The sequence below is a fragment of the Coffea arabica genome, chromosome 7e (genome assembly GCF_036785885.1).
Source record: "Coffea arabica cultivar ET-39 chromosome 7e, Coffea Arabica ET-39 HiFi, whole genome shotgun sequence".
NCBI classification, from domain to species: Eukaryota; Viridiplantae; Streptophyta; class Magnoliopsida; order Gentianales; family Rubiaceae; genus Coffea; species Coffea arabica.
Window position 1 is genome coordinate 5482488 of NC_092323.1, and position 26664 is coordinate 5509151.

The 26664-nt window shown below is 37.5% G+C and overlaps 3 protein-coding genes across 5 annotated transcripts; 1 reads left to right on the forward strand and 2 right to left on the reverse strand.

Moving 5' to 3' along the window:
• The first annotated feature begins 1283 nt into the window (after positions 1–1283).
• Positions 1284–3908, forward strand: LOC113701406 (patatin-like protein 1). The gene is made up of 7 exons (XM_027222039.2): positions 1284–1495; positions 1640–1821; positions 2199–2385; positions 2592–2753; positions 2934–3236; positions 3377–3552; positions 3660–3908. The coding sequence occupies exons 1-7, from the start codon at positions 1349–1351 to the stop codon at positions 3736–3738; spliced, it is 1236 nt and encodes a 411-aa protein (XP_027077840.1). The 5' UTR covers positions 1284–1348; the 3' UTR covers positions 3739–3908.
• A 958-nt stretch (positions 3909–4866) lies between these two features.
• Positions 4867–11153, reverse strand: LOC113702396 (uncharacterized). Of its 2 annotated transcripts, XM_072059488.1 has the most exons (12): positions 10779–11153; positions 10596–10697; positions 9317–9397; positions 8050–8159; positions 7726–7861; positions 7434–7532; positions 7183–7306; positions 6830–7068; positions 6546–6722; positions 6250–6447; positions 5409–5729; positions 4867–5098 (listed from the first exon to the last, which is right to left on the reverse strand). In XM_072059488.1, exons 1-12 carry the CDS (start codon positions 11043–11045, stop codon positions 5006–5008), a joined length of 1947 nt encoding a protein of 648 aa, XP_071915589.1. In that variant the 5' UTR covers positions 11046–11153; the 3' UTR covers positions 4867–5005. The 2 variants fall into 2 exon arrangements, with proteins under 2 accessions (XP_071915589.1, XP_027079389.1); XM_027223588.2 differs by having other exon boundaries at positions 6830–7306.
• Positions 11154–18578: 7425 nt separating this feature from the next.
• Positions 18579–25103, reverse strand: LOC113700410 (methionine aminopeptidase 1D, chloroplastic/mitochondrial-like). 2 transcript variants are annotated; one of them, XM_027220846.2, is made up of 10 exons: positions 24664–25103; positions 24456–24528; positions 23594–23822; positions 23020–23181; positions 22896–22937; positions 21601–21672; positions 20750–20829; positions 20170–20267; positions 19291–19338; positions 18579–19158 (listed from the first exon to the last, which is right to left on the reverse strand). In XM_027220846.2, the coding sequence occupies exons 1-10, from the start codon at positions 24782–24784 to the stop codon at positions 19013–19015; spliced, it is 1071 nt and encodes a 356-aa protein (XP_027076647.1). In that variant the 5' UTR covers positions 24785–25103; the 3' UTR covers positions 18579–19012. The 2 variants fall into 2 exon arrangements, with proteins under 2 accessions (XP_027076647.1, XP_027076648.1); XM_027220847.2 differs by having other exon boundaries at positions 23594–23832; positions 24664–24738.
• Positions 25104–26664: the final 1561 nt, after the last annotated feature.

Genomic DNA, 26664 nt, shown 5'->3' on the forward strand with positions numbered 1-26664 from the left:
TTATTTTTGCTTTGATCGTCATACAGATGATGTCACTTTTCTAATTTAGACACGAGCATTGTAGTAATTGAGGTTTCGGTTAACTTATCTCAAATCCTTTTTATATATAATTTTGGGATAATCACAAGAAAAAAAAATTTTCAAAGCAATGCTTTGATCGAGAGAACACAGTGCTATCTCTAGGGCTGCAAAAGAATCGAACCGCTCGCGAGCCCCTCGAATCAAGCTCGAGTTGAGCTCGATCTCGAACTCGAGCTTAGAATATTAAGCTCATTAGCTCGCGAGCTTGAGTATATATATATATATATATATATATATATATATATATATATATATTTTATTTTTATTTAATAATAAAATTACGTATATTATATATATATTTTTTATTTTTTATTTTTATAGTAAAATTACGTATATATCCTTAATATTTTATTATTTATTAAGAAAAAAATATTATTTTATTTATATTTTTAAAAATAAAATAATTATTTTTTATTTTTTTCGAGCTCGAGCTCGGCTCGACTTGATTCGAGTCGAGCTCGAGCTTGAAAATTGCCTGCTCGTCGAGCTCGAGTTTGGTAAAATTCAGTCGAGACTCGGCTCGACTCGTTTGCAGCCCTAGCTATCTCGAAAGGCCACAACCCACGATGATGTCGGTCAAGAAGGGAAGGGGGAATAAAGAAAAGATTTTCTTTGTATTACTTATGTGAATTTAAACTACTTGGATTAGTAGTTTTTGGGGGTGTTTTTGAAAAATTTTGTTGTAACAGAGTTTTTAAATTATATTTTGGGATATTTTCAGAAAATATTTTGAAATATTTAAGAGTAGAAGAGTTTCTAGAATATATTTTAAGATATTTTTTTGAATTTTTAAAAAATTTAAACTAATTTTTAGATTATCTTTTAGAGTACTTTTAAATTTTTTTTATTATATTTAAAAAGCTTGCTTTTGAAAAACACTCCCATCCAAACAGTATATAAGTGTTTGATGTGCACGTATGTTGAGATATTGTATTATAGTCTACCAGTTCAAATGGTCTGGCGGTGGCCGGTTAGCAACAAAAGAATACAGAAGGATGTCAAAAATATGTTCGCAATTATTGAAACACCAAGTCAGTTCCTTTCAGGATGTGCCAAGAGCACAAGAAAATCAAAGTCAATTTCTTGTGCAGAATATTTCCGAATAAATAAATTGTGTTTGTACAGAAATCATATGCATCATGCATTTTCAAAAGATGGACGATTTCTACAACGCGAATTCTTATTTGAGCTTGTCAGCAGCCACAAGCCCTGAAAAGGATCTCAAGAGTAGCCTCCGTGACTCAATCGTCGTCATCATAAAAGATTAATGGAGAATACAGGCCGTACTCGCAGTCATGTGAATGTTCGACCTCCAAATTGTGGGAATCTCATAACAATTCTTAGTATTGATGGGGGAGGAATAAGAGGAATCATTCCTGGAGTAATCCTAGCATACTTAGAATCGCAGCTTCAGGTAACAAAAACAGTAGTTCTTTCGGGATTATCCATTGTACTTATTATATAATTCCTGTGCAAAGCCTACGTACATCTGTTTTCATGATAACATTATCAAGAATCGTGGAACGTGTATTACTGGTGATGATGATGAATGGTTCAGGAGCTAGATGGTGAGGAAGCAAGGATTGCAGATTACTTTGATGTGATAGCAGGAACAAGCACCGGTGGTCTGATAACGGCCATGCTTGCTGCCCCCAATGAAAATCACCGACCATTATATGCTGCCAAAGATATAGTTCCTTTCTACCTGGAAAACTCCCCCAAAATCTTCCCACAGATTGGGTAAAAAGTCTTGGCTTCAATGGATCATACTTGACATTCCACACATACCATGCGGGAGTAGTACTGCTATACTATCTAGCTGTTATTATGTCTGAGCTTGACCATACAAACTTGTGTGCACATAAGTACATATATGATATACACAAACTGTGTCATCACTAAGTGCAAAGTTTCAGGTGAAATTAATCGTCTTATTACTTTTACCATGCAACATTCTACTCGTGCAAAAACTTGTCGCGGTTTGCCAATTGAAAATTGTGATCTTATGTGAAATTGCAAGAATTTCTCAATTTATTGACGTATTTGTTAGCTTTTGAGCTTTAACGCAATTTGATTATGTTTGTACATTCTCTCTCTCTCTCTCGTGAACGGTATAGAGGACCATTTGGAGGGGTGGTAAATGCATTCAAAACATTGATAGGACCAGGCTACGATGGTAAATATGTTCAACAACTTATAAAGAGTAACCTAGGGAGCACGAGGTTGCACCAAACCTTGACTTCGATTGTTGTTCCAACTTTTGATATCAAGATTCTTCAGCCAGTCATCTTCAGCACATATCAGGTGCCCTTCCTCTCTAGTCTCTCAATGTATTTTTGTAAATTTTCACGTTAAAACCAAAGAAAAAAGGCTGTATCAACACCGCCGCATCAAGCAATATGCTTATGATTTAATGCTGTGGTACGCCTTTTAATTTACTTCCTAAGTCTAGTTATAACTAATAACTAAGTAATCTGAAGAACTTTTAAGTTTATACACTCCTTTTGCAGGTGACGGACAACCCTGTCGTGGATGCATTACTATCAGATATATGCATTGGCACCTCGGCAGCACCAACTTTTCTTCCTGCTTACTACTTCAAGAACTCAGATGCGCAAGGGAATGAACGAGAATTCAACCTTATTGATGGTGGAATTGCTGCTAACAACCCGGTAATTAGTAATCCTACGTTGATTGCACTGCTACCCCTTAAATTAACTACTATTACTGACGTTAATTTAGATCGGATAAATTACACTAGTCGAAGTAGTAATCGAACTAATTAGTGGAAACGAAACACGAGACTTCTATTTCCCCATGTAAATTGTAATCCATCTTATATGTGATTCCAGACATTGGTTGCCGTCAGTGAAGTAACCAAGCAAGTGATGAAGAAGAACCCTGATTTCTTTCCAATAAAGCCTATGGACTATGGACGGTTCCTTGTTATCTCGCTAGGGACAGGCTCTGACAAAAATGAGCACACGTACAACGCTAAAATGGCTTCCAAGTGGGGGGTTTTTGGGTGGCTCTACTACAAGGGTTCCACTCCATTAATCAAGGCTGTTAATCAAGCAAGTGCTGATATGGTTGATTTCCACAACTCCGTGGTTTTCCAAGCCCTTCATTCCGACGATAATTACCTCCGAATCCAAGTAAAGTTCTATCATGATTCCTTGTCATTTAAATTACCCATTCCTAATTTTGTCATAAGCGCTTCAAGGGCTTGTGAAATCATGCTCCTGTTCTACTAACATTTCATGCGTGGAAATTTTTTTTTTTTAAAAAAAAACAGGATGATACTTTGACTGGGGCTTTATCCTCCGTTGCCACAGCAACGAAGCAGAACTTAGATAATCTTGTCAAGGTTGGTGAAGAGGTGTTGAAGAAACCAGTTTTAAGGGTTAATTTGACTTCTGGTGACTATGAACCAGTTGAGACCGGTGGAACCAACATGGATGCATTAACAAGGTATTAGTCACGCATTAGTGTTTGTTGTAAATACATAACTACGTGGACGTCAACCATCGTCAAAATCTGACCCTAAAATTCCAATGCATCCCTTTGCATTTTTGCAGGTTTGCTAAATTACTATCGGATGAAAGAAAGCTCCGAGATGCAAACTTTGGCAGGATGAGCGGTTCGACATCGTATTAATTCATGTTTATTGTTTCTCATATTTTGTCCGTCGAGCTGAGCCGCGTGCCGATGGGTCAGTCAATTCAGTCTTACTACGTGTTTCCTGAGCTACCGGTCTGTTTTCTCTTTTCACGACTGTCTGTCCATACCAGAAAGTCTGCAAATCAACCAAGTCATTTCTTTCGAAACCTTCCAAGCAATGCGTAAATTATAAATTCGTTACGACTTTCTTTGTCTTGGTACTATGCTAATGAACTCCGCGCACAGGTAATTCGGGTAGGTTTGGACAAGTCATAACAATTGGATAATGGATATAATTGGATCAATTCATGGGTATCCATTTATACTCATTTAATGAATGTGTTTGAATATAACCAATTGTTTATTTATAAGTCACTTAAAATTCTACTTAATTTTTTTCACATATTGTTTGACAAAAAATAATAGTATTTTACTGTTATTAGATTGATAAGAAATTTTAATTTATTTGCTTAATATTTACTAAAAGTTGAATCTAATTGTATAATTACTTTTAAATAAATATAAGTAGATAAGTTGAGTCAATTCATTACCCACCGATTAAATAGATTTAATTAGATATCACTTTAAACCCATTCAAAATTAATAAACGAATTTGTACGCTATTGATCGACAGAATTGAACGGATCAATATAATTAAATTATAATTAACACCTTTATCTACGACAGTAGACCTCCATACTATCCCGGCCAAGAGACAAGCTTGCTCCCCTACCCCTCTTAAATTAAATTATTCTACTCAGTGAATGATCTGGCACAAAATCAATGTCTTAAAACGCAATGTAGTAAGACAATAAAGGATAATAAACTGGATTAGATTAGACATTGTGTCTAGTAGGTTATACTGGCGCCCTCTGTACAATCAGTACTCTTCTTGGGGAAATTTTTTTTTAGAAAAAAAACCTAGGGTTCAAGCCAGAACGACCTTTCTCCCCAAATAGGACAATTTATTTTAAATAGATACAACCAAACCAGCCCATAACCTAAAAGCGAGTGCACTGTTGCAAACCAGTATTGTCCATAGTAGCGTTACTGACAGTTCAAGGTTAACCAATCCAAAACTTTTGGTTAACACCTCTCCTCTCAAACCAAAAAATACCTGTAAAATTGTACAGAAAAACTGGTTTCATTCGTTGACGGATTAGTTAGACCCCTATAAATTCTACTATACAATTGAACAAAATAATGGATATAATGAATGAACAAATTGAACGGATACCACTATAATATACATCCTAAATTCTAATCACGCAAATATCTGCTGAATTACCAACTCTGCGTTCCCATTATACTGCCCCAAAAGATGAATAGCATCCGCTCTTGGCAAAGCAAGAAATTCCTGCAGAGAAAACAATTCTGGAAGTTATGAAAATCGCCATGTCCAAAGAGGGATAAAGTAACAAGTCAGACATATCCAGAACATATATAGATCATAAAAAATGAAATTCAGCACCAAGCAGCCCATATTCTAAAAAAAGATTCAAACATACAATGTGATGAGCTCAAACTTCACGCAAACATATATCTCATAAAACCTTTACTCCGACACTCAATGTGACGGGCGATTTTGAAGCATGTAGCAAACTGTCATTTAAGTGTTGGAAGCAATTGTTGATGTTTTATGAGTGTCGAAAGCAAGCTTGACTCACCATAACTTTAAGAATTGCATTTTCATCACATGCAACCTCAGAAGATGATATCTGAGCAGGACTGCCAACATCTTCATGCACCCTACTACTTGAGGACATCGTGGCTTGAGAAGAACCAGGGTCTGAAGTATCACTTAATCTTGAAGCAGCATCAGCAAGCAAAGAAGTTCCAACTTCTTTTAACGAACTGATCCTTAAGAAACCTTCAAATCGATCTTTACACATCTGAAGTTTGAACCATTCATTATGCGTGTATAGGGTTGCCTTCATGATCTTCATAAGCTGAGGTTCATCAATACCAAGCCTTCTACCAATAGCAACCTTTACACAAGAAAATACATCTCATATTTTCATTGACAGAAAATTCCCATAATTAGATAAAGAAAATAAGAAACATGGGTTTTTGAAGGAAAAAATTCATTTCATTCACTGAGCTTCAACATGTTAGGCCTATTGATGGCCCAATTGGTTTGGTTTACTCCACCAAGCCTTTTACTAAATTTAAACAAGTTTAGTACGTGAACATAGCAAAAAGCATTAACAAGAAATATGACCAAGGTCAAAACATTTGCTTCACAACCTTTCAGCTTTCATTTAGACAAGATGAAAAAAGCTTCTGCAAACTGCATTGAGAAAAGATGCATTTTAATCACTAGAAATTTTAAGATATTCTGGAACTTTGCTGGTACCGTTACACATTTCTTTACATTGCTGAAAATTCGCATTCCACGGGAGTTAGAAATTTATGATCAACAATATCTCAATAATCAAAAGCTGTAAGCAATTACTAACTAAAGCAGTGTCTCTATTTTCAACATGAAATGTAACTCATAACTCGAACCTGAACTGAAGTTGCAAGAGCATGCAAGGGTAAGCGTTCACCAAATGCCTCCTCATTAGGTCTAAGCAAAGCAAACAGAGTCTCTTTTAAGGGTCTAAGCAGAACTGGATCCCTAGCTGCCAAAGGACCTAGATGGGAACAGGCTACTCTTAAAGCACGGGAATGATCACCAGAACCAACTAGCTTTAAAAATTCAACCTGCAAAAAGACAGAGTCAGCCAGTTTATAGGCCAAACAACACAAATAATCTCTCCTATTCTCTGAAGTAATAGCAAATAGCAAACGAAATGGTTTACCTGCTTAAGTTGGAACAGTAAATCAGGATTTTGGACAAAAAAATTTGGGTCCATAGAATTTATCTCCTCCACAACTTCTGCTGTCATTCCTCTGCAAGCTAATTCTTTCATGGCCAACACCAAATCATATTTGTCCTCCCTATAAACTACACCATCCACAATCAATGAGCTTTCAGCCTGCAAAAGCAGAGTGACAACTTAAGTTTCATTACAGAAACAATAAGAGCTGTAACCAAAGACCTTCTCTCAAGGCACTTCCTGCAATACAAGGTAGAAGCAATGACCTCTTCTCTGCAGCTTCCACTAAGAACTTCCGAGACAAATCCAAATTTCTCATGTCTTCCCCTCCAGCGCTTACGTTTATTTCTCTCTCCAATACCATGATTTCTATTTCTCAGCTGAACTTTCAAACTGTCAGGCTGATGTGCTCCACTAGTGCTACAGTCTTCATAATTGCCAGCTGTCTCAGAAGGGTAACGCTCGTCGATATCTGTAGTCTGTGTGCTCATGACATCAATTGGGCCTTCAGGAGAACCATCCATGTGAGAAATATCAGTAGAAGGTTCATCATCAGAAACTTTACTGCTATCACAATTGACCTCAGTAGAATCATTTTGTACTGAGCAGCACCATGGACCTGATTTATTAACATCTGCTGGTTGAGATGTATTAGCAGCGTCCACAATACCTCTGTAGACACAATACTCGTGAACAAGCTCATCAAGAACAGATTCATTCAATTTCATACGGCATAATTCATTCTGTGCAAGCAACCAACAACAGAAATGTTGTAAGATCTAAATAACATGGGAATAGGAACAAAAAGAACAAGCATTATGAGATAAACATGCTTGTAAAAGTGAACTAAGAAACACCACTTATGGCAACCTGAAACGCTTGAACTAAGTCGCCCTTGGCAAACTTTAGGCTATCAACTGCCCCTTGCCTAGTGAGCTCCACTGCATGAGCAAGGGCTTGTATATCCACCTGATTGGAACCGAGAATAAGGTTAAACATTGAGTCAAAATCCAGAAATGTAGAACAATCAGTGTGGAACTGACTCTTGATACAAGGCAAGGCAGAAGCTGTGCCACCCAGGTTTTAGTGTTTCTGACATATGTTGAGCTCCCCAAAAAAGTATATATAAAATTTTTAAAAATACAAGAACAATAAATGGCACCTCGTCAAAAGGTGATGCTTCATACATGCTCTCCTGTGGTATTGGAGCGGGGTCACGTTCTTCAAGGAGCAATCTCTCAGTAAGATTTGATATAGGTGATACAACTCCTTGACGAAAACAAAAACCTTTGTGTATGCTATATAACACAAAAATTCATCAAAAAGAATGGTTTAACCATGTGTGCCATAGAAAAAGATAATAGAGCACACGTCTCTCTTCTCTGTGGGTGTGTCCCTGTTAGAGAGTAAGGGGTCTGTGTGCATGTTTGTACATGTCTGTGTAGAATAGAGAAAGATAGATAAATGAGAAGAAAGTGGTATTTACCTTATCAAATATCTCAGCGTCATTGAGAACACAGGGTCATATGCATTAAGATTGGCCCTTAAAACAGAAGATAGTAATCCAGCAATTTCGAACCTCCTCGTTTCAGACCACTAAAAACAAGGATGTGGAGCCATTAAAAGATGTATTAAGCAGACCTAACTCATAGTGACCATACTCAACTACAACTGATGAGCTAAATCAAAGTAGTGAATCTCATGAACATAATAAATTTCTTCTTCCTGAATTATAACATCAAACTAAGGACATTCTAGGAATTTAATAATTTAAAAAAAATCAGAGGTTTATAACTAGGAACTAAGTTCACCAGGTATTACTTTACACAAGATGCCACACAGCCAACATAAACTTCCAACAAATTCCATTCCCTCTTGCTGCCTCATGCATAGAATATTGTTGACAGGAAAGTACATTTGCATGTCAAACATCCACTTGGTACATATGTAGCTATATGGGTGATGTAATTCCACAAGAATATATGAGCGCAATGCAGCCAATCAATTAGAAAAAGCCATTCCTAAACTTAATGACAGCTATAAGCCAGGAGTACCAGAAAAACTTCCCTTTTTCTCCAAATATTAAATGCCCATTAACAGGGGCAGAGCTGATAGGAACAGCGCCCCAAACACAATTGGAAAATACATTTAAATTAACCTATCCACCTAGAAGATTTTTCATAGGATCCCTAACAAAACCCAGACCAGATTAAAGCATTTTGCAGAGAGTGACACTATACACAAAGAGATTAACGACTTAAAGGAAATACCTAGGTGACCTCATGTAAATCCCTAAAAAAGAAAAGTGCCAATATTCATTTAAAATGGAATATGATAATCACAAATCAAATTAGGTTATCTCCCTAATGTCCGTCAGATTCGTATCAGAAATTATAAATGTATCAATACCGTCAGTTCACATTCCATTTATACAGATATCTTCATTGAAACACATAGTAATAGACAAGTTTATAAAGCTTAAAAAGGTCCACAAAAAAATTCAGTTCAAAAGTTCATATTCTCTCTCTCTCTCTCTCTCTATATATATATATATATATATATATATATATATAAGGTCCCAGGCCTTCCACTGATCATGAAAGGATAAATGTGACATGAAAAAATGCATAACAGAAATCAGATAGTTCCAAAATATTGCTTTGATATGACATTTCATGTGACAATGCTGATTAAAATGTCATAAAATGGAAAACTGAGCATGTAAAAAGATCTTATATGTCAAGAATACCAACCTCATCAGCCACCGGAGAGCTTTGATCATCTTTATCATAGATAAAGGCAAGAAGGACGTGTTTAAATTCCTCGTATGCTTCCTTCAAAACACACAGGAAATAACTTGCATCATATGTCCATCACAAACAAGGAGTTTATCAGCATTAACCAATCAAATTTTCCAGATAAATGAATTAATCTGATTGCCCTCACCCAAACCACCCTTCTCTTTCTTCTTTTTACTGTTTTTTTGAGAGGTGGGTGGTCTTTGAGAATGATTTCGAGAACAGATCAAACTCCTGTGCCACCAAGGCATTGATATTCAGTGTGAAAGAAATCACACTAGAAGACGGGACAATTATAGGGACAGTTTTCATTTTAAGTATGGTCTGAGAGTGCTGATCACTTCTGTGCTCAGTCTAATCTATCTGAAAAACCGGGAGGCAGAGACTTCTACGACTATGTCAAGCATTAGCTGGGCCATCAATAGCACCTAACATAGGATACATGCCAAAGCAAAAATTCCAATGCAATCAATATCAAAAAGACCTGAAACTAACCAGTTACCATGTAATATTCTAAACAATTTGAGGTGACGCATACCAAATAGAACTCCTCTTCTAGAGGAGATTTCACTGCTGGATACACCAAAGATAGGAGATTACGCAAACATAGAAGAACCTATCTAAAAGCCCCTAGAGGTAATACAATTCCAATTGATTAGTCCCCAAGTAGCATTTAGATGCTGCCAAAAACTTCCACAACATCTCCAACCCCACTCCTTTATTCTCATCTTATTTCTAACGAATTGTTTATGCCCCTAAAAACAAAAATTAAGAATATTATGGACATAACATATTAATGATGTAAGGCTAAGCATAAACATGCTTTGGTCAATAAGATTCTTCTGTCCAGCCACCTTTACATACAAATGGACCTCTCCTTTCAGGCTAAAATAAAAAATTGCCAGTCCAATACCACTGTGCCACTGTAGTTGACATTAACAGACTTTACTCATGTTTCCAACATAATTAAAAAGGTGATCATTTGACAGCGTTCTTTAGTAAACTCAATTTCAGTTATTTACATGGAAAACAAATAGATACACAAATTAGACTTTACAAATTTGAACTGGAACATGATGTTCTCCCTCAATACGTAAATTTCAAGTATACCAATCCCTAGATTTCACAATGTTATGCAGCAGGCAATCGGAGTTAAAGAGCTCTGATGCTATATTGTCATTCATTCGAACAGCATCAATAACTTCTAACCTAATTAGCGGAAAAAACAAAATACCGGATAAGCATCAAGTGCACAAGGCGCGAGAGCCGTTCGTAAACAATTTATTGCCGCATCACGATCCTCCTCCGTTCCTTTCCTTAGCAATTCAACAAATTTCTGCCAAAAGAAGTTCACCAGTAAATAAGAATTCCCCCGACATTTTCCCAAAGTTTAAGTTCCAAGCGGACAAGCTTTTACCTGCTTCTGTAAACGGAAGAGAAGGCGGTGATCATCGAGAGCAAAAGGTGCGTGGAGGCGCAAGAGATCCAAGGCGACATCGATATCGCCGGCTTCCAGTGACCGCCTGATCTGCCGTATCAGCAAACGCGAGTGATACGAAGACAGCGACGATAACGAAGATGACGGCGAAGAAGACGGCGTCGAATCTTCGATCAAATTTTCGGATTTCGCGAAATCGATGACGAGAGCGTCGAGAGCTTCCCAATTCACAGGCATGGATTCCATTACTGAGTTTCGTGTTTCAACGTTTCTTCGTTTAAGTGAAACTATGGATAGGTAAAAGGAGTACACGGATTTTCGAGACAGAGAAATTTGAGGGGGAGTTGTTTTAGCACATTTTTCTTTTATATATATATGGGCTTGTTTGGAAGTGAGTTTTTTGGCCAAGTTTTTTAGCTACAAGTTTTTTAACAACTTTAGCTACAGGAACCCAAAAAAACTTATCAAATTTTTTAATCTACACACTTCAAAATATCTAATACACAAAAAACTTCTATCTTTCTTCTTCTTTCTCCCCCCACCCCATCCACCATACCTTCATCGCCGGCCACCACCTCTGCCGCCGTTTCCGGCGCCGGCCACCTATTCCGGCACCGGCGTTCCCAAATTTTTTTTTCCTTCCTTTCTCCCTCCCTGGCCAAACTCCCCCGACCGATGCAGTAGCAGCAGTTACTTTCCTCCTGCTCTGGTACTAAAAAACCTTTCATCTATCGAGAAAATCTACCCAGATTCCATCGAGCCTGCCTAGCTGACTTCTAAAGAGGTTGCATTCCTCCTTATAGGCAGAGGCAGCATGAAAATGAAAGTCAAACACAAGCAAGTCAATCCAGCAGAGGATGAAGATGACCAGTTCGTTTGAAAGAAGAGATCTTGATCAAATGGTCAAGCAGAAAGCACAATTGACTTCAGTCACGCCAACGCTACAGCTGACGGGGGAACAGGGGAACAGAGGGGGGTGGGGATGGCGGGGCAGAGGGGGTGGCGTGCGGGGGAAGGGGCTAGGGGGTAGCGGGGGCCAAGCTGCCGGGGGGAAGGGCTGGCGGGGGGAGGGGGAGGCAGTGGGCAGCGGGGGCCGGGCTTGCAGAGGGGAGGGGGAAGGGGCAGAGGGGCTGGGGGGAAGGGGGTGGTGGGGGGAAGGGCTGGCGGGGGGAGGGGGAGGCGGGGGGCAGCCGGGGCCGGGCTTGCAGAGGGGAGGGGGAAGGGGCAGAGAGGCTGACGGGGGAAGGAGGATGGTGGGGGGAAGGGCTGGCGGGGGGAGGGGGAGGCTGGGGGCTGGGCTTGTAGAGGGGAGGGGGAAGGGGCAGAGGGACTGGTGGGGGTGGCGGGGGAAATGCAGAGCAGAGGAGAAGGGGAAAGGGAGGAGAGGAGTGGCGGGAGGGGGAAGGAAGAAGAAGAAGAAAAAGAAAGAGAGGAAAGAAAAGAAAAAGGAAAAAAAGAAAAAGAAAGAAAAAGAAAAAAAGAAAGAAAGAAAAAAAAGAAAAGGAAAAGAAATTCACCTCACAAAAACTTTTACAAAATTTTTTATCTTACAAAAATTACTACAAAAAAATTTTCACCTTACAAAACTTCTACAAAATTTTTTCAAAAACTTCTACAGTGCACTACAGTAAAGTTTTAGACAAACTCCCAAAAAACTCAGGTTCCAAACAGGCCCAATAATTTATTTTTTCATTTATTTTTAGCAAATTACTTGTATTTATAAAAAGGCAACGACCAGGGTAAGATAAAAATGCATCCCCCGTTTTCCAATTCCAGGTAGAAGTCAAATTCATGAAGGAAAAAGAAAAAACTTCGGGCAGATATCATCATCATTTTGGAGATTCTTGTATAAACAGAGGGCCTGTTTGGAATCAAGTTTTTTGGCCAAGTTTTTTAGCTACTAGTTTTTTAACAACTTTAGCTACAGGAACCCAAAAAAACTTATCAAATTTTTTAACCTACACACTTTAAAATATCTAATACACAAAAAACTTTCTATTTTCTTCTTCTTTCTCCCCCGCCCCTATTCACCACACCTCCGCCGCCGGCCACCACCACCTCCACCGCTGTTTCCGGCGCCGGCCTACCCCTTTTTTTTCCTTCTCCCTCTCCCTCTCCCTCTCCCCCTCCCCCTCTCTTTCCCTCCCCTCCCCTCCCTGGCCACCCTCCCGCTTCCTCTCTGGTCGCACGCTACCAGGAAAGACCGAATTGGGCAAAAGGCTTCCGCTTCCTCTCTGGTCGCACGCTATGCGATCTGGTCGAACGATCGAATTGGGCAAAAGGGGAGGGGGGAAGGGGAGGGGAGGAGAGGGGGAGGGGGAGATGGAGGAGAGGGGGAGAGAAAAAGCAAAAAAAAAAATTGTATTCTGCCATGGCTGCTGGTTCTCTGCTTCGGGAGGGAGAGGGGGATGGTGAAGGGGAGTAGAGGGGGATAGGGGAGCAGAGAAGGAGAAGAGGGGAAGAAAAAATGAAAAAAAAAAATTGGGGAGAGGGGCTGCTGGTCGTCTGGTACCGCGAGGGAAGAGGGAGGGGGAAGGAAGGAAGAAGAAGAATAAGAGGAGAGGAGAGAAAAGAAAAAGGAAAGAAAGAAAGAAAAAGAAAAAGAGAGAGAAAAAGAAAGAAAAGAAAAAAAATGGAAGGGCCATGGCTGCTGGGACTGGGAAGGCAGAGGTAACGGGGGAGGGAAGGGGGAGGGAGAAGGAAGAAGAAGAAGAAGAGAAAAAAGAAAAGAAAAAGGAAAGAAAGAAAAAGAAAAAGAAAGAGAAAGAAAAAAAAAGGAAAAAAAGTTTTTCACCTTAAAAAAACTTCTACAAAAAAGTTTTTTACTTTACAAAAACTTCTACAATTTTTTCAAAAACTTCTACAGTGTACTACAGTAAAGTTTTAGACAAACTCCCAAAAAACTCAGGTTCCAAACAGGCCCAGATTTGTGTATCTAATCATGGCTTTCGTACAAGTCCTGCTAAAAGCAATTAACGCCCTCTTTGAATATTATAATATTAGATTAGACGTTAATTATTTAATTAAAGACGACAAATAATTTTTTCGACTGAAAAATTATAAAAATAATTTGGTAACTGAAGTACAGAATAAAATCTTTGCTGTAGTACGAAAGATGTTGAAAGCATCTTTTCTATTAGTACGAAACAAGGCTAGTGACTTTCCAAAGTCAAAATCATTTTTGCATTTCAAACCACCTAGCCCTTTTTTTGTAAGAAGAACTAATAGCTAGTTTGGGAGATGAGATTTGAACAGAAAAGAAAGGAATAGAAGAGAAAGGCTGTATCTCCCACATTTGAGAGTTTTAAGTGAAGGGAAAGGAAAAGAAACCGACGGAATTGGAAGAAGGAAGAAACAGCTACACTTAAAAAAAAAGGGTTAATCACATTTTATTCCCTTAAAGAATACCCCATTTCTCAGTTTACCCCCTAACCTTTAATTTTGCTCACTTAACCCCCTTTAGGACAAAATTGCCCTTGCATTATTTTGACTTTCCATTTACCTTATTTTCCTTTCTTTTATTTGTTTTTCTCTTTCTTCTTTATTTAATTCTTTCTCTTTCCCACAAAAATCTTCACCTTAATGATTGAAATTAAAAAAGAGGAATTGCAGAGATCTATTCTCTCCTTAAATGATTAAAAAAATATTCAAATCACTTTCCTAAAATACAATTTTTTTAGCCGTTCAATTCTTTTAATTTTGGATTTTCGTCTTTCCTTTCTAGTTTCTCATTTTATTCTCAAGAAAATATCATAAGATGAAATTGTTTTCCTTTCTTTTATTTCTTTTTCTCTTTCTTCTCTCTTTCATCCTTCCCAATAGAAATTTCATGTCAATGAAAATTTTTGTTTTGAGTTTGTAATTGCATATTTCTGGGTGAAGGTTTAAAAGGCATCAAAAACTAATTTTGATTTTTTGTATGATGCCACGTGTCACAAATTTCAATTGATGATTATTAATCAGGTCACAATTTCATCTTAAGATATTTTCTTGGGAATAAAATGAGAAACTAGAAAGGAAAGAGGAAAACCCAAAATTAAAAGAATTGAAAGGCTAAAAAAATTGTATTTTAGGAAAGTGATTTGAATATTTTTTTAATCATTTAAGGAGAGGATAGATCTCTGCAATTCCTCTTTTTTAATTTCAATCATTAAGGTGAAGATTTTTGTGGGAAAGAGGAAGAATTAAATAAAGAAGAAAGAGAAAAAGAAATAAAAGAAAGGAAAACAAGGTAAATGAAAAGTCAAAATAATGCAAGGTCAATTTTGTCCTAAAGGGGGTTAAGTGAGCAAAATTAAAGGTTAGGGGGTAAACTGAAAAATGGGGTATTTTTTAAGGGGATAAAATGTGATTAACCCTAAAAAAAATTTCCGGCCCAAATCGGGCAGAAAGCAAAGGAAACCGCGGAAAGGCAGCAAAACATTTTTTAAATTGCCCATTCTATTTCTACTCCTAAAAAGCTGTTGAATGAAATATTTATTTACTTATGTGTCCAAAATCACCTCCTTTCTTTCATAAACTCCCAAACAACATTAAAATCTCTTCTCTTCTTTTCTTACATATGGGATCCTCAGTGCCACTTTTTCAGTGGCAATTCAGTGTCACTTCTATATTTATGCCAAGTGTCCTATTTATTTAATTTGTCATATTTTGTTTATTTAAATTTCTTCTACTATCACGTAATTAGTAGGATTGGCACTAAATTTGACACCGAGTAGTGACACAGAAGATCCCAACTGCTTTTCTTATCCTTTCTTTTCTCTCGTAACTTAACATTTCTCTTCTTTTCTTTTCTATCCTCAACTCACAAACTAAAAGAAGGGTTCTCCTTTTTCTACTTTCTTGTCAAAAATAATAGAGAAGAATATTGTAGCTTACTGTCAACTTTTTAAACATTTTTATTAAACACTCTTATGCGCTAATAATTATGACGGATAGAACCCCCAAATTCACAAATCAGTCTTCTAGAGATATGGTAATTAAACTAATGTGAAAAAAAAACACACTTAAAAGCCACGAATAAAAAGCTTAAAATCTCTTTGTGGCACATATACGTACAATTGCATCTAGCACTGTTGCAAATGTTCATAAATAACCAAGGTATATTTGGGCAATACAAGTGCCTAGTGATTGCCCTTGGGTACGGAGAAAACTGCCCAAACTACGTCGTATAGCCCAGCCATTCGTGAAAATTTTGATTGGGGATGGAAATGATACTTCCTTCTGGCATGATCAAAGGCATCCAGCGGGACCATTATATAAACATTTCTCTGGAAATTTGCTTAGAAGCTTTGGTCTACCTGTACATGACCCAGTTGCTAAATGCATGCAAGATGCAGACTGGAGATGGCGGCTATGTGGAGGAAAATCTACTGCTGAAGTACGGCTTCTTAAACAGCTTACTCCTACTGAATTCAGGCCATTCCTTGAGTTGAAGGATACGATTGAGTGGCTGTCTAGTAAGTCTGGCTGTTTTACGGTAAAGTCTGCCATGCAAGCCATTAGGCAAGCTGGTCCTACAGTTTCTTGGTTCAAATTGGTCTGGGGTAAAGGATTTGTTCCAGGGTACTCTTTCATCCTCTGCTTACTATGTAAAAGAAGATTGTGCACTAGAGATAGAATGAAGAAGTGGGGCTGCTTCACTGGATCATTAGATTAGATTGTGTTCTACGCTGTAATGCAGAAGAGAGTCTATGGAGCATATCGGCTTTGAATGTGGAGCAACTACAGTCTACAGCAGCATGGAAGAAGAACTTAGAGATGTGTCCTGTCTTCAGGGCTGCTTATTCATGGTCTATAGAGCTAGAATGGACATGCACTACTCGCTGGAAATCTGACTCCTTTCTTGATTCTTTCCGTAGACTAGCTTACCATATATCATATATGGAGAGCCCGAAATGAGGTTTTGCATCAGAGAATAGCCCATATAGGTGACTGCTATAAACATTGTGAAGACAGACAGTCATTGACTCCATGCAGCATATTGTTGAGTCTTGGAGGGCAGTTCCTCATGACAGGAGAATTTGGGAGCTGTTATTGATTGGGGGATTTCTCAAAAGTGCATGTTGATTCTTTTTGTATAGCTTTAGTACACGTGTATAGAGCCATATAGCTACTATCTGTACGCTTACAAATCTCTATCAATAAAACTTTAATTTTTGCTCAAAAAAAAAACAAGATGTATTTTTCGTCATCCTACATACGCTTACATAATGCATCATATGGTTGAATCTGCATTGATTTCTTGCACCTCAAACTTTGTAAATTGTCACTTTCGGAAGACTTGGTTCTTTTGCATCCTTTTAGCACTCAACTTCTCCTCTGATAATAGTTTTACAAATCTAGATACCCAAACATTTATCATGTCAGTTTCATGCAGTTGACGTGATTATGCAATCCCCGAAAACTCTAATACGCATCGACCAGGTTACCTATCAGAGTTTGTTCATTAGTGCCTTCACTTTCAACTGGTTCAAATTTGTTAGAATTAAAATTTCATTATGGCTTTAACTTCTAAAACAATCGAACAAAAATTAAAAAGAAAAAAGAAGAAAATCCATTTTTGGTTTTTGTGAAGTCGCTCATCTTATCTATTTATACTTTAGTCTCGTAGGCTCTTGGCTCTCGTAATCATTTTTCTATGTCAATGTGCGTGTTGAACATCAGACTACATACATCAACGGATGATTAAAGGAAGTATTTTTCTATAAACAAGCAGTGATGTAATGTTAATTCAAAAGAAAAATAAAAGTAAATTGGCCAGTGGCTTTAATTAAAAAAAAATCATACAAAGAGTTTTCGTTTCCTTTGGTTTTTCTGGGCAAGAAAGGGTTTTCATTTCCTGATATAGAGGAAGTCCATGAAGGGTTGTTGTAATCTACCATATTAATACAAAGAGTTAGTTGCTTGGACTTGGATTGAGGAAATATCTTGGGGTTGGGGCAGTACTCAAGATAGAAGGGTACGATGTCTTTTGCGGTGAAGAGAGGACGCTGATTTTGATTAGGTGCAGTTGTTAGCATCGTTGCAATGATTCCACCAGTACTCGTGCTGGCTATCACATCAAAATAATCTGCAATTCGAGCATCTGGTCAATCCAGTTCCTGCATCATAGGAAATTGAAGTAAACACTCATGCAACAACGTAAATGGGGTACGTGTTTGTTTTGTGAATTTCATGAGTAGCCAGCCAGGAGCCATGTACATCTATCTGCTTGTAGCTTGGATTCAAGGAAACTCAATATGGTTCCTGCAGGTATGATGCCACCTCCGTCAATGCTTAAGACGGTAATCCTTTCTCCATATTTTTCTGGGATCAAATTCGTCGCCGCTATCACAGTTGCACTCCTCCATTTCTAATCTCTTGGCATCAAACTGTCTAATCAAACGAATATGGTTCGCGTTTTACTCAAGAATTGGATTGAATGCGCACGAAATCCATTGGAGAGATTACATTCTGCTTATAGTACTCAATGTTCTCCGTATCCCTGTTAACCTCAAGCAAGTGACGGGGTTTAGCACGCACGAGGCCAACATAGACGCGAAATTCTACTACGAAATTTATGGTAGGAAAGGTAAACATGACGAGAATTTATCCACCTGAGGAGTCTTAATATTGGAAATGCTTCTACGAAACCACCTCATCATCCTACTGTACTTTGTAAAGGGCGGCGTTTCCAGTTTGTTGGCAAAGACATGAGAGTCGGTTGACTGAGGTTTGCAGCGCGTCTCCAATTCTTAGACTAAAACTCAGAGAATTGGAGAGCTATACTCAAACACAGGCCCTCAATTGCCTTGCAAGAATTGTATTCAGAAATCGGTAGTAATAGACACCGTTTTTTTTACAAAGAAGATATACCTACCAATAAAATGGACTGCCAAACTTCCAACTTCAGTGGTGTGACGTCTCACGTTACAGAGACAAGAACCACACCATTCAGGAATGAATATCCCTTAAATAATAAACAGCGAGATCACGAGAATTGGATAAAATGCTGTAGTTACACAATCATGTCCTATGGAGTCTGTCTTGCAAAACGACCTTTCATCACAAATCAAAGAAAAGATTATCACATTGGCCCCCCAACCTTGGAGAGAAGAAGATTCTAAACTGGAGGTGACTGAATCTGAGCGAACAAATGTGTTTGTAGCTTGGAAAGGAACCTGTTCCATGGCTTCCTTCTATTATCTTTAAGAAACGATATTCGTGCTTTGCTAACACTGAGTCAGTGTCTCGGCACCATTTTCAGTTATCAGGATTGTGTGCTCAAATTGTGCTGATAGGCTCCCATCCTCTGTCACCACCGTCCAGTTATCATCCCACATTATCGGGTTTATGCTGCCAATGGTCAGCATTGGTTCTGCAATTCGTAGATCAATAGAAGCAATTAACCGCTGACAACAAATAATGGGTCGTTGAAGAAGTGCCAATGGTGATGCACCTGCTTCAATCAGTAGTTAGAGAATAGAGGAGAATTATAAGCATATATTACCAATGGTAAACGTCTGATTTAGAAGCATGCGTCCGCGACCATTATTCCCTGAGAATAATGAAATCAGTACCCATAGACAGAATATGAAATAATGTGAGAAAGGAGGGGGCAAGCAATCAATTGCAAAAGGAAGCAAAGGAAAGACAGAAACAACTGCCAAGCAAAAAGAATGCAACTTTCTCATATTCTATCTATACTGAAGTGGATGTCTTCTCAGTCCGGACTTTCTACAGATCCAAGCTGTAAATTAATGCTCTATGGGTATTAGAGATGAGGGACAAAATTTAACATCCATCTCTCAACTTCTCTTCATTTTACCAGGCATGCCATCGCAGTACCTCATTCTGGATTAATTAGCTGTTTATCTTGAAAAACACCGCAAAAAGATCCTAAGCCTTATATTTCTTTCAAATATTACTTCAAATACATTTGTTCTGAAGAAACCTTTTCTGCGACATGGTCTAGTAGAAAAATAATTAAAATGTCATTTATTCTCTTTGAATACCAGAAAATTAGCAATAAAACAGAAAGGCATATGGCTGCAAAAATGGTAACAATTTAATAAACCAGCAGAATTGCCAATAATACTTTGAAAAATACATGATGACACTCTATGAAACAAATCGGTCAACTTTTGTCCTTTCTGTTTTTCCTTTATTGGATAGTTAAGTTTCTACTGCATCTTCTTAAATGGGCTTTGGAGGAAAAATCTGTGGTAATATTTTATTTAAATGAGGTTGAATATTACATTCTCCAAATCTCGCACGCAAGCAAGTAAAGACCACAACTTCAGCCTAACTTCAGGCAAGAAAACCAACAGCAGAATCATGCAATTCAGCATGATAACAAAACAGTCAATGTGAATTAAGCAAAAATTACTGTAATGTAGAATGACTGGATCACTGTGAAAAACACGTCCTACTCCGTGGCCAACAAATTGTTCAACAACTCCATAGCAATGTTCATCTGCAAGATTACTTCAAAAACAAAAATGTAAAGTAAGTTATAACTGCACCATGAAATCCATGAATATTGCTTACAGATGCAATGGATTGATAACTACCAAAAAATAACAACTCATATATTTCTAAAATCTACTGCAACATTCCTATTATAAAAATCTTTGCCAAGAATATTCGTGAAACTGTGCTTTCAGCCGGCAATCTTTCTGCAAAGCTTATGGGTTTAAAAACCATTTAGTCACCTGATATCAATCCGTAACAGATCATTATATCTAGCGAATCTATCATATTTCAGAAAGATTCATACCAAAAATATATGTCTCAATAAGTAAAACAATTGAAACAGGCAAGACAAACATGAGCGTAAGCACCTTCAGGGAGGGAGGAGGGAATGCGTGTGTGTATGTGAGAGGGAGAGAGAGAGAGACTTCTAGACAGGAAACAATTCGAGTAGTAATTTAAAACAAAGAAAAAAAAAAATCAAGCAGGTGCCTTACTGGATAGTCTTGCCAATTTTATTAAATTCCACCCCGGGTGCACAGATAGATATTGCCTTGTCTAAGCACTCCTTAGTTACCTAAACCATGACGATATCAATTCATTTCCACAACAATCTTAAAAGTTGAATATAACTGGTACACAAATCACCATAGAAATATAAAATCAACTAATCAGATTTTTTAAAAAGAAATACTAAAATCAGCATCTGGGAAGTGACTTAAAAGCATAAATGTGAGAAAAAGAAATGTATTACCGTGCATGTTAAGATTTCCTGTATGAGATCAATATGCATAGTAGTAAACCAGATGTTTCTATCAATTTCCTACGGTCAATACAAAGGACTGAGAAGATAAACTCCTATTTGCCATGTGATAAGTAATGGCATTTGACCTTTTCTGTCATAATTAGCAGAACTTGTATTACATCAACTAGACATGGTATGTCACAGCCCTTCAGAAAGCACTTCTATTATAAGAGCTCTCAGAGGAAGTGATTAATGTTGTTGCTTTGCAGCACTCATGCAAAGGTACTTGTGGGGTACAGAGTTTCTGGTTTTGATTTTCTAAAAAGGACTTCTGTCCTTATCATGAACTCTATCTTTAATCATTCTTTATTTACTCAAAAGAAAATTTCAACAGCAAATTAGGAAAATCATTATAAAAATGAATAAAGAAAATCAAACCAAATGATGAAAAAATCTGAAGGATTTATCTCAATTGTTTATCGTGAAATTACATAATTTTCCATTAAATTTGGAATAACAGGTATTACATTTTTCTTTAACTCCCGAACACACATAAATCCCTCTCTCTTAATTACAATTATTCTATCTACCAGAAAACTATACCTGCACCAATTTTCTAGCTTCCTCAGCAACATCTCCAACAAAGAATGTTGCTGATGTATCACCATGGTACCCCTGCATATGAAAGCCAGGTTGCATAAAAATTTCTCTTTATAGTATGTTATTATTTAACATCTTTCACATTTCTATACCAAACAAAAAGGTTGAGTTCTTTAACATAATATTGCATTATCGTCTTGTGAAGAATGAAACACAATGTGATCGATGTATGAGAAGATCACATTGCTTTGAGCACTCATTCTTTACTTCATGGCATCCAACAAGGAAAAGTGTTAATACCACTTTGTCCCCCCAAACTTTGGACGATTACCCACTTCAGTCCCTAAACTTCAAAATAGGACACTTAAGTCCCTAAACTTATAAATACCTCCCACTTAAGGAAAATTGTTAACAAATCCTGAATGCCGTTGGTGGTCGAAGTGTCCCATTTTATAAGGGTTTAGGGATTTAAGTGTTCCATTTTATAAGTTTAGGGACTTAAGTGGAAGGTATTTATAAGTTTAGGGACTTAAGTGTCCCATTTTGAAGTTTAGGGACTGAAGTGGGCAATCGTCCAAAGTTTGGGGGGACAAAGTGGAATTAACCCCAAGGAAAAATAAGTGATATACTTTTTTTTTAGAGGAAATGCTACAGGAAGAGCAGTTTTCCAGCAACAAAGCTGGTAATGCAAATTGATCATAGTGCCTTCCATAGAAATATGCGATTTCCTGAACCAAGTTGCTCTAATTTTGACAAATCCTTTTGCCCAATCAACAAATGCTTCCAGATTCTCGTCTTTGTATATTCAGAGTTTGAAACCTCAGAGACACAAAAGATGTTTGTAGACTATTTCAATATGACACACAGTACAGCAGATGAAACCACAACTTTCATGGATCAGAAACAGGTTATTTCTTTCTGGTCATCAACGTGAGACCTAAGCAAGTTGCAACCAATAAAGACAAAGAAGCACTCAGAAAGGTTTAATCTGCAGTACTCGTACCATCCAAAACTTGACAATCTGAAGAGATGCCTCCAGAAAAATTAACAATATACATGACCATTGCTGGTAAAAAGAGACTTTTTAATGAGCTCAAAGCCACATCTGTGAATCTGTGAAATGATTTTGAATACCATACAACAACAAAAATTTCAGAAGGGTTCAAGGATAAACTAGGACTGTTGAGGAAGCTAAAATTGAAGACAAGAAAGTTCTCACAATATGGGTACCTCAATTTATCATTTGAACTAGAAAACTAGTAGCAGCAGAGATCTTATGTGATGAAATAACAACTTACATTAAGATAAACTGTGACATCAATATTGACAATATCACCATCCTGCAAAACGAACAGTATATGGATCTTTTGATAGCATATCTAAACAGAGGAGGTGCTGAGAACGAGAATTTATTAGACAAACCTCAAGTTCCCGTGAATCTGGAATCCCATGGCAAATGCACTCATTTACTGATGTGCATACGCTCTTAGGAAACCCACCATAACCAAGAGGTGAAGGATATGCTCCATTGTCAATGATTATGTTGTGAACTGCTTGGTCAATTTCATCTGTTGTAATGCCTGGCTGCCAAGAGAAGCAAATAAAGAGTATAACTAAATGCAGATTCCACAAGTCAAAAGCTCCTAATTAACCCACCTTAATTTTTCAATCTTGTTGATTTTTACCAATGAAATTACTAGATCTTGTGCCCATATTTTGGAGTGACTTACCAAAAAAATTTAAGAATAGTAGTAGATGGTACTAATGTTTCAGAAGTGATTCTCAAACAAATTATCAATACAATGTAAGATTATAATTCTCATATGAAGCAATTCAGGATCGACGCAATTCAACTCTTCATTCATTGTGATTACACAAAGTCAATTTGATACTAAGACCGTAGCAGCATGTCATTTGATGTCATCCCATGCCATGCATGGGTGTACTTCTGGTTTGCTTAGGATGATGAATCAACCAAAAAAGAACAAATTTTCACCTTCACCAAAGTCCCAGCATGCTGAAGAACCTGCGCAGCAAGTCTTCCTGATGCCCTCATTTTTTCAATTCCAAGTTCATCATGCACTTCAGGTCCACCAGAAATTCCCGGTGATTTCTGAGAATTTGCATATGGAGGCTGTAATATGTGATCAGGAACAGGTCGACGAGGTGACACCTTCCCTGGCCTCAAACATTTACGTTTGCTGTTAGGCACTTCCTCTATATTTCTGCTCATCACTGAAGAAAATTAGCTGCTCAAATCACATAATGAACACATACATGAACCAGGAAAACTAAGAGAAAGCAAGAAAGCTATTAAATGGATGGCTTCAAACCCAATAAGCTAGTTCTATATTTGCATCTAGAACGAAAATATGTTCCACAAGTTGTCAAGCCATATGACTTGTCCGTATATGTATTAGTCATGTAAACTGACATAAGTACCTACAAGATATGGTGCTTGTTGCAGAGTCTAGACTCAATATCAGCAGCCAAGCAGAAATAGAAAAAACTTCCGAGTTTAAGAGGACATTTGAGTTTTATCATGAATGCGTTACAAAGCAACTCTTAAACACCATTCAAGATAACAGGGCGTGCAATTGCGGCTAAATTTAGAAGAAAGTAGCACAACAATCTCATGCATTAATAAAAGTTGTAACAATGACTTGCAAAATCAAGGGAATTGACCAAATGATATTGAGCAAGTTGGGATAGGTATCACTCCCCTAAGCTAGTTCGGCTAAATGTTGACAAATGGAAACGAACCAGGCAGCAAAGCATTCATTAAAAATTCTAACATTGGAACCATACCAGGTTGTTCAAATAAAGGTGGATTTAAATTGGTTGAAGAATTTGCATACCTTCCATTGTAGAATAATAGGATGGCTAATCCAGAAAATGCTCGTGATAATTGCATAGAAACATGTTTTCCTCCTACACACAGCAAGCAATTTGAGGAGACAGGAGAATTTATCAGAAACATGGACAAGTAAGTTAAAAACATGAATAAACGGGAGCAAAGAAAGAAATAAAGAAAGAGAGTGGGGCTCCCAAGTCAAAACTCATCACCTGGGTTATAGCGGAAGAGACGGTGAAGGGCACTGGCTGGAGATGGTCGAACAAAACTAGAGTCTCCAAGGAAGCTGCAGAGAATCCGTGATTGAATGGACGAACCAACCACCACCGCCATGATATTCTCCTTCTTCTTCTTCTTCCTCAATAAAAAAATGAAGAAGAAAATGCACAACGTTTTATCTACAGAAAAAATCAGTTGTCGGCCTCTTTATCGGAGGCTAATCTCTCAAAACAGCTAGTAACGACTAACGACCGACTCTCACTTGTTTCATGGTTGTTTATAGAGGATCCATCCAATGCCCATTTATTTGACTCGACAGTTCAAGCACAGACTCGGCAACAGTACACTAGTAATGTAAACAATACGAAACTCTTTTTTTCTAATATCAAGCGACTTATACAAAGAAGCAATTCTCTAGAATTTCAAACGAAAGAAAAAAAACAAAACTTATCTAAGTATTCGAAACTCTCAGAAATATCTGTGCTGCTACCTACAAATACTAGTAGGTGTGTTTGGACGGTAGATTATTAAAATACTGTAATATCTTTTTTATATAATGTATGTGAGATAATAAAAATTAAAAAAAATATATTTGTGATGCAAATAAATAAATGTGCCAATGATGATTTATAATTGCACTCTTTTGCTTTATGTCTGCGGAGACTTGAGGTTAGTGAGTCTTTAAAGCCAAAAAAAAATCCAAACCACGGGCTCCTGAACTAGTTTGTGCCTCGCGGGCCCTAGACAGGATAATTTATGGTAAGCCCATTTATAGTGGGCTATACAGCAATATGCTATAACAACATGTCAGCCTTGTATTTATAGCTATAGGCTGGGCACTCCAACGACTATGAACGGTATAAGCCCGAGCCAACCATCACTTGTAGTTGGGCCTACGTTTCGTTGAAAACGAGAGAAGCGCTCTGTAAACTCTGAATTGAAGAGATTAGCAGCACGAAAGAGGGAGTGATTATATATTATACACACACACACACATACATATATATATATATATATATATATATATATATATTCCTACAACTTGTCTAGGGTCTCTACCTTTTACCAATTTGCTTCTCACTCCAGGACTGCAGGGTATGAGTATGACTTAGCCATTATTTCCTTGATAGGAGCTCCACAATTTGGATTTCCTGATAATCTGTTTTGAAATCTATAAAATTGCTTTTTTTCTAATTTGTACTAATTCCGCTTGTGTTTTTCAACGGAAGCTTGCAGGACGCAAGACTCCGCCATGGACCACAGTCGGTGAGGATGGCAATTAATGTGCGTCAAATACAGAGGACGGAAAGGCCGTTAAAAAGTCGGGTTGACAACTAATATGAATTAGTATGTGAATAGTAGTAGTGATCTCTGAGACTGAGAAACCAGGGAAGATGCGGTAAAACAATCTTTAGGCCTAGCAAATCAAGATGCAGCACGCATCCTTACGTTAAGCCTCAACTCTGAACTCAGTATATTGGGTCTGTAAGGAGACAGCGATTGACCAAGTCCATGTCATTGTCATTGCATGATTGGTTAAGAGATGTGCAGGGCTACCTATCTATCTATCTTTAGACCGGGGGCATGAACAGTTAAGTTAACAGAAAAATCGTTTGGAACGATTTTGTGCATTTTACGCAAGATCTAATTCAATTTATGTATAATGTAGTACAACTTGTAACTATAGAATAGAAATTTACGGATCTTACATGTAATGTGAAAAATGATGTACAAGATTAAATCTGAATTTTATATATTTTTTTTATCAAATCTTAGCCATCAACCTTTGACAACGATTGCTTCCTGCCCCATTTCTATATATCGTCTGCACATTTGCACGATGACAGGAAGTAGCTAGTGCGTTATCTTGTGTGAGTTGTATTTTGTGAACTCAATCATTCGACTGAACAAACGACCACAATATACCTTTTTCTTTGCAAGTAACTGTGTAATTCTCAAGGGTATAACAGGAAGATGATGTTTGAAGCGTCAAA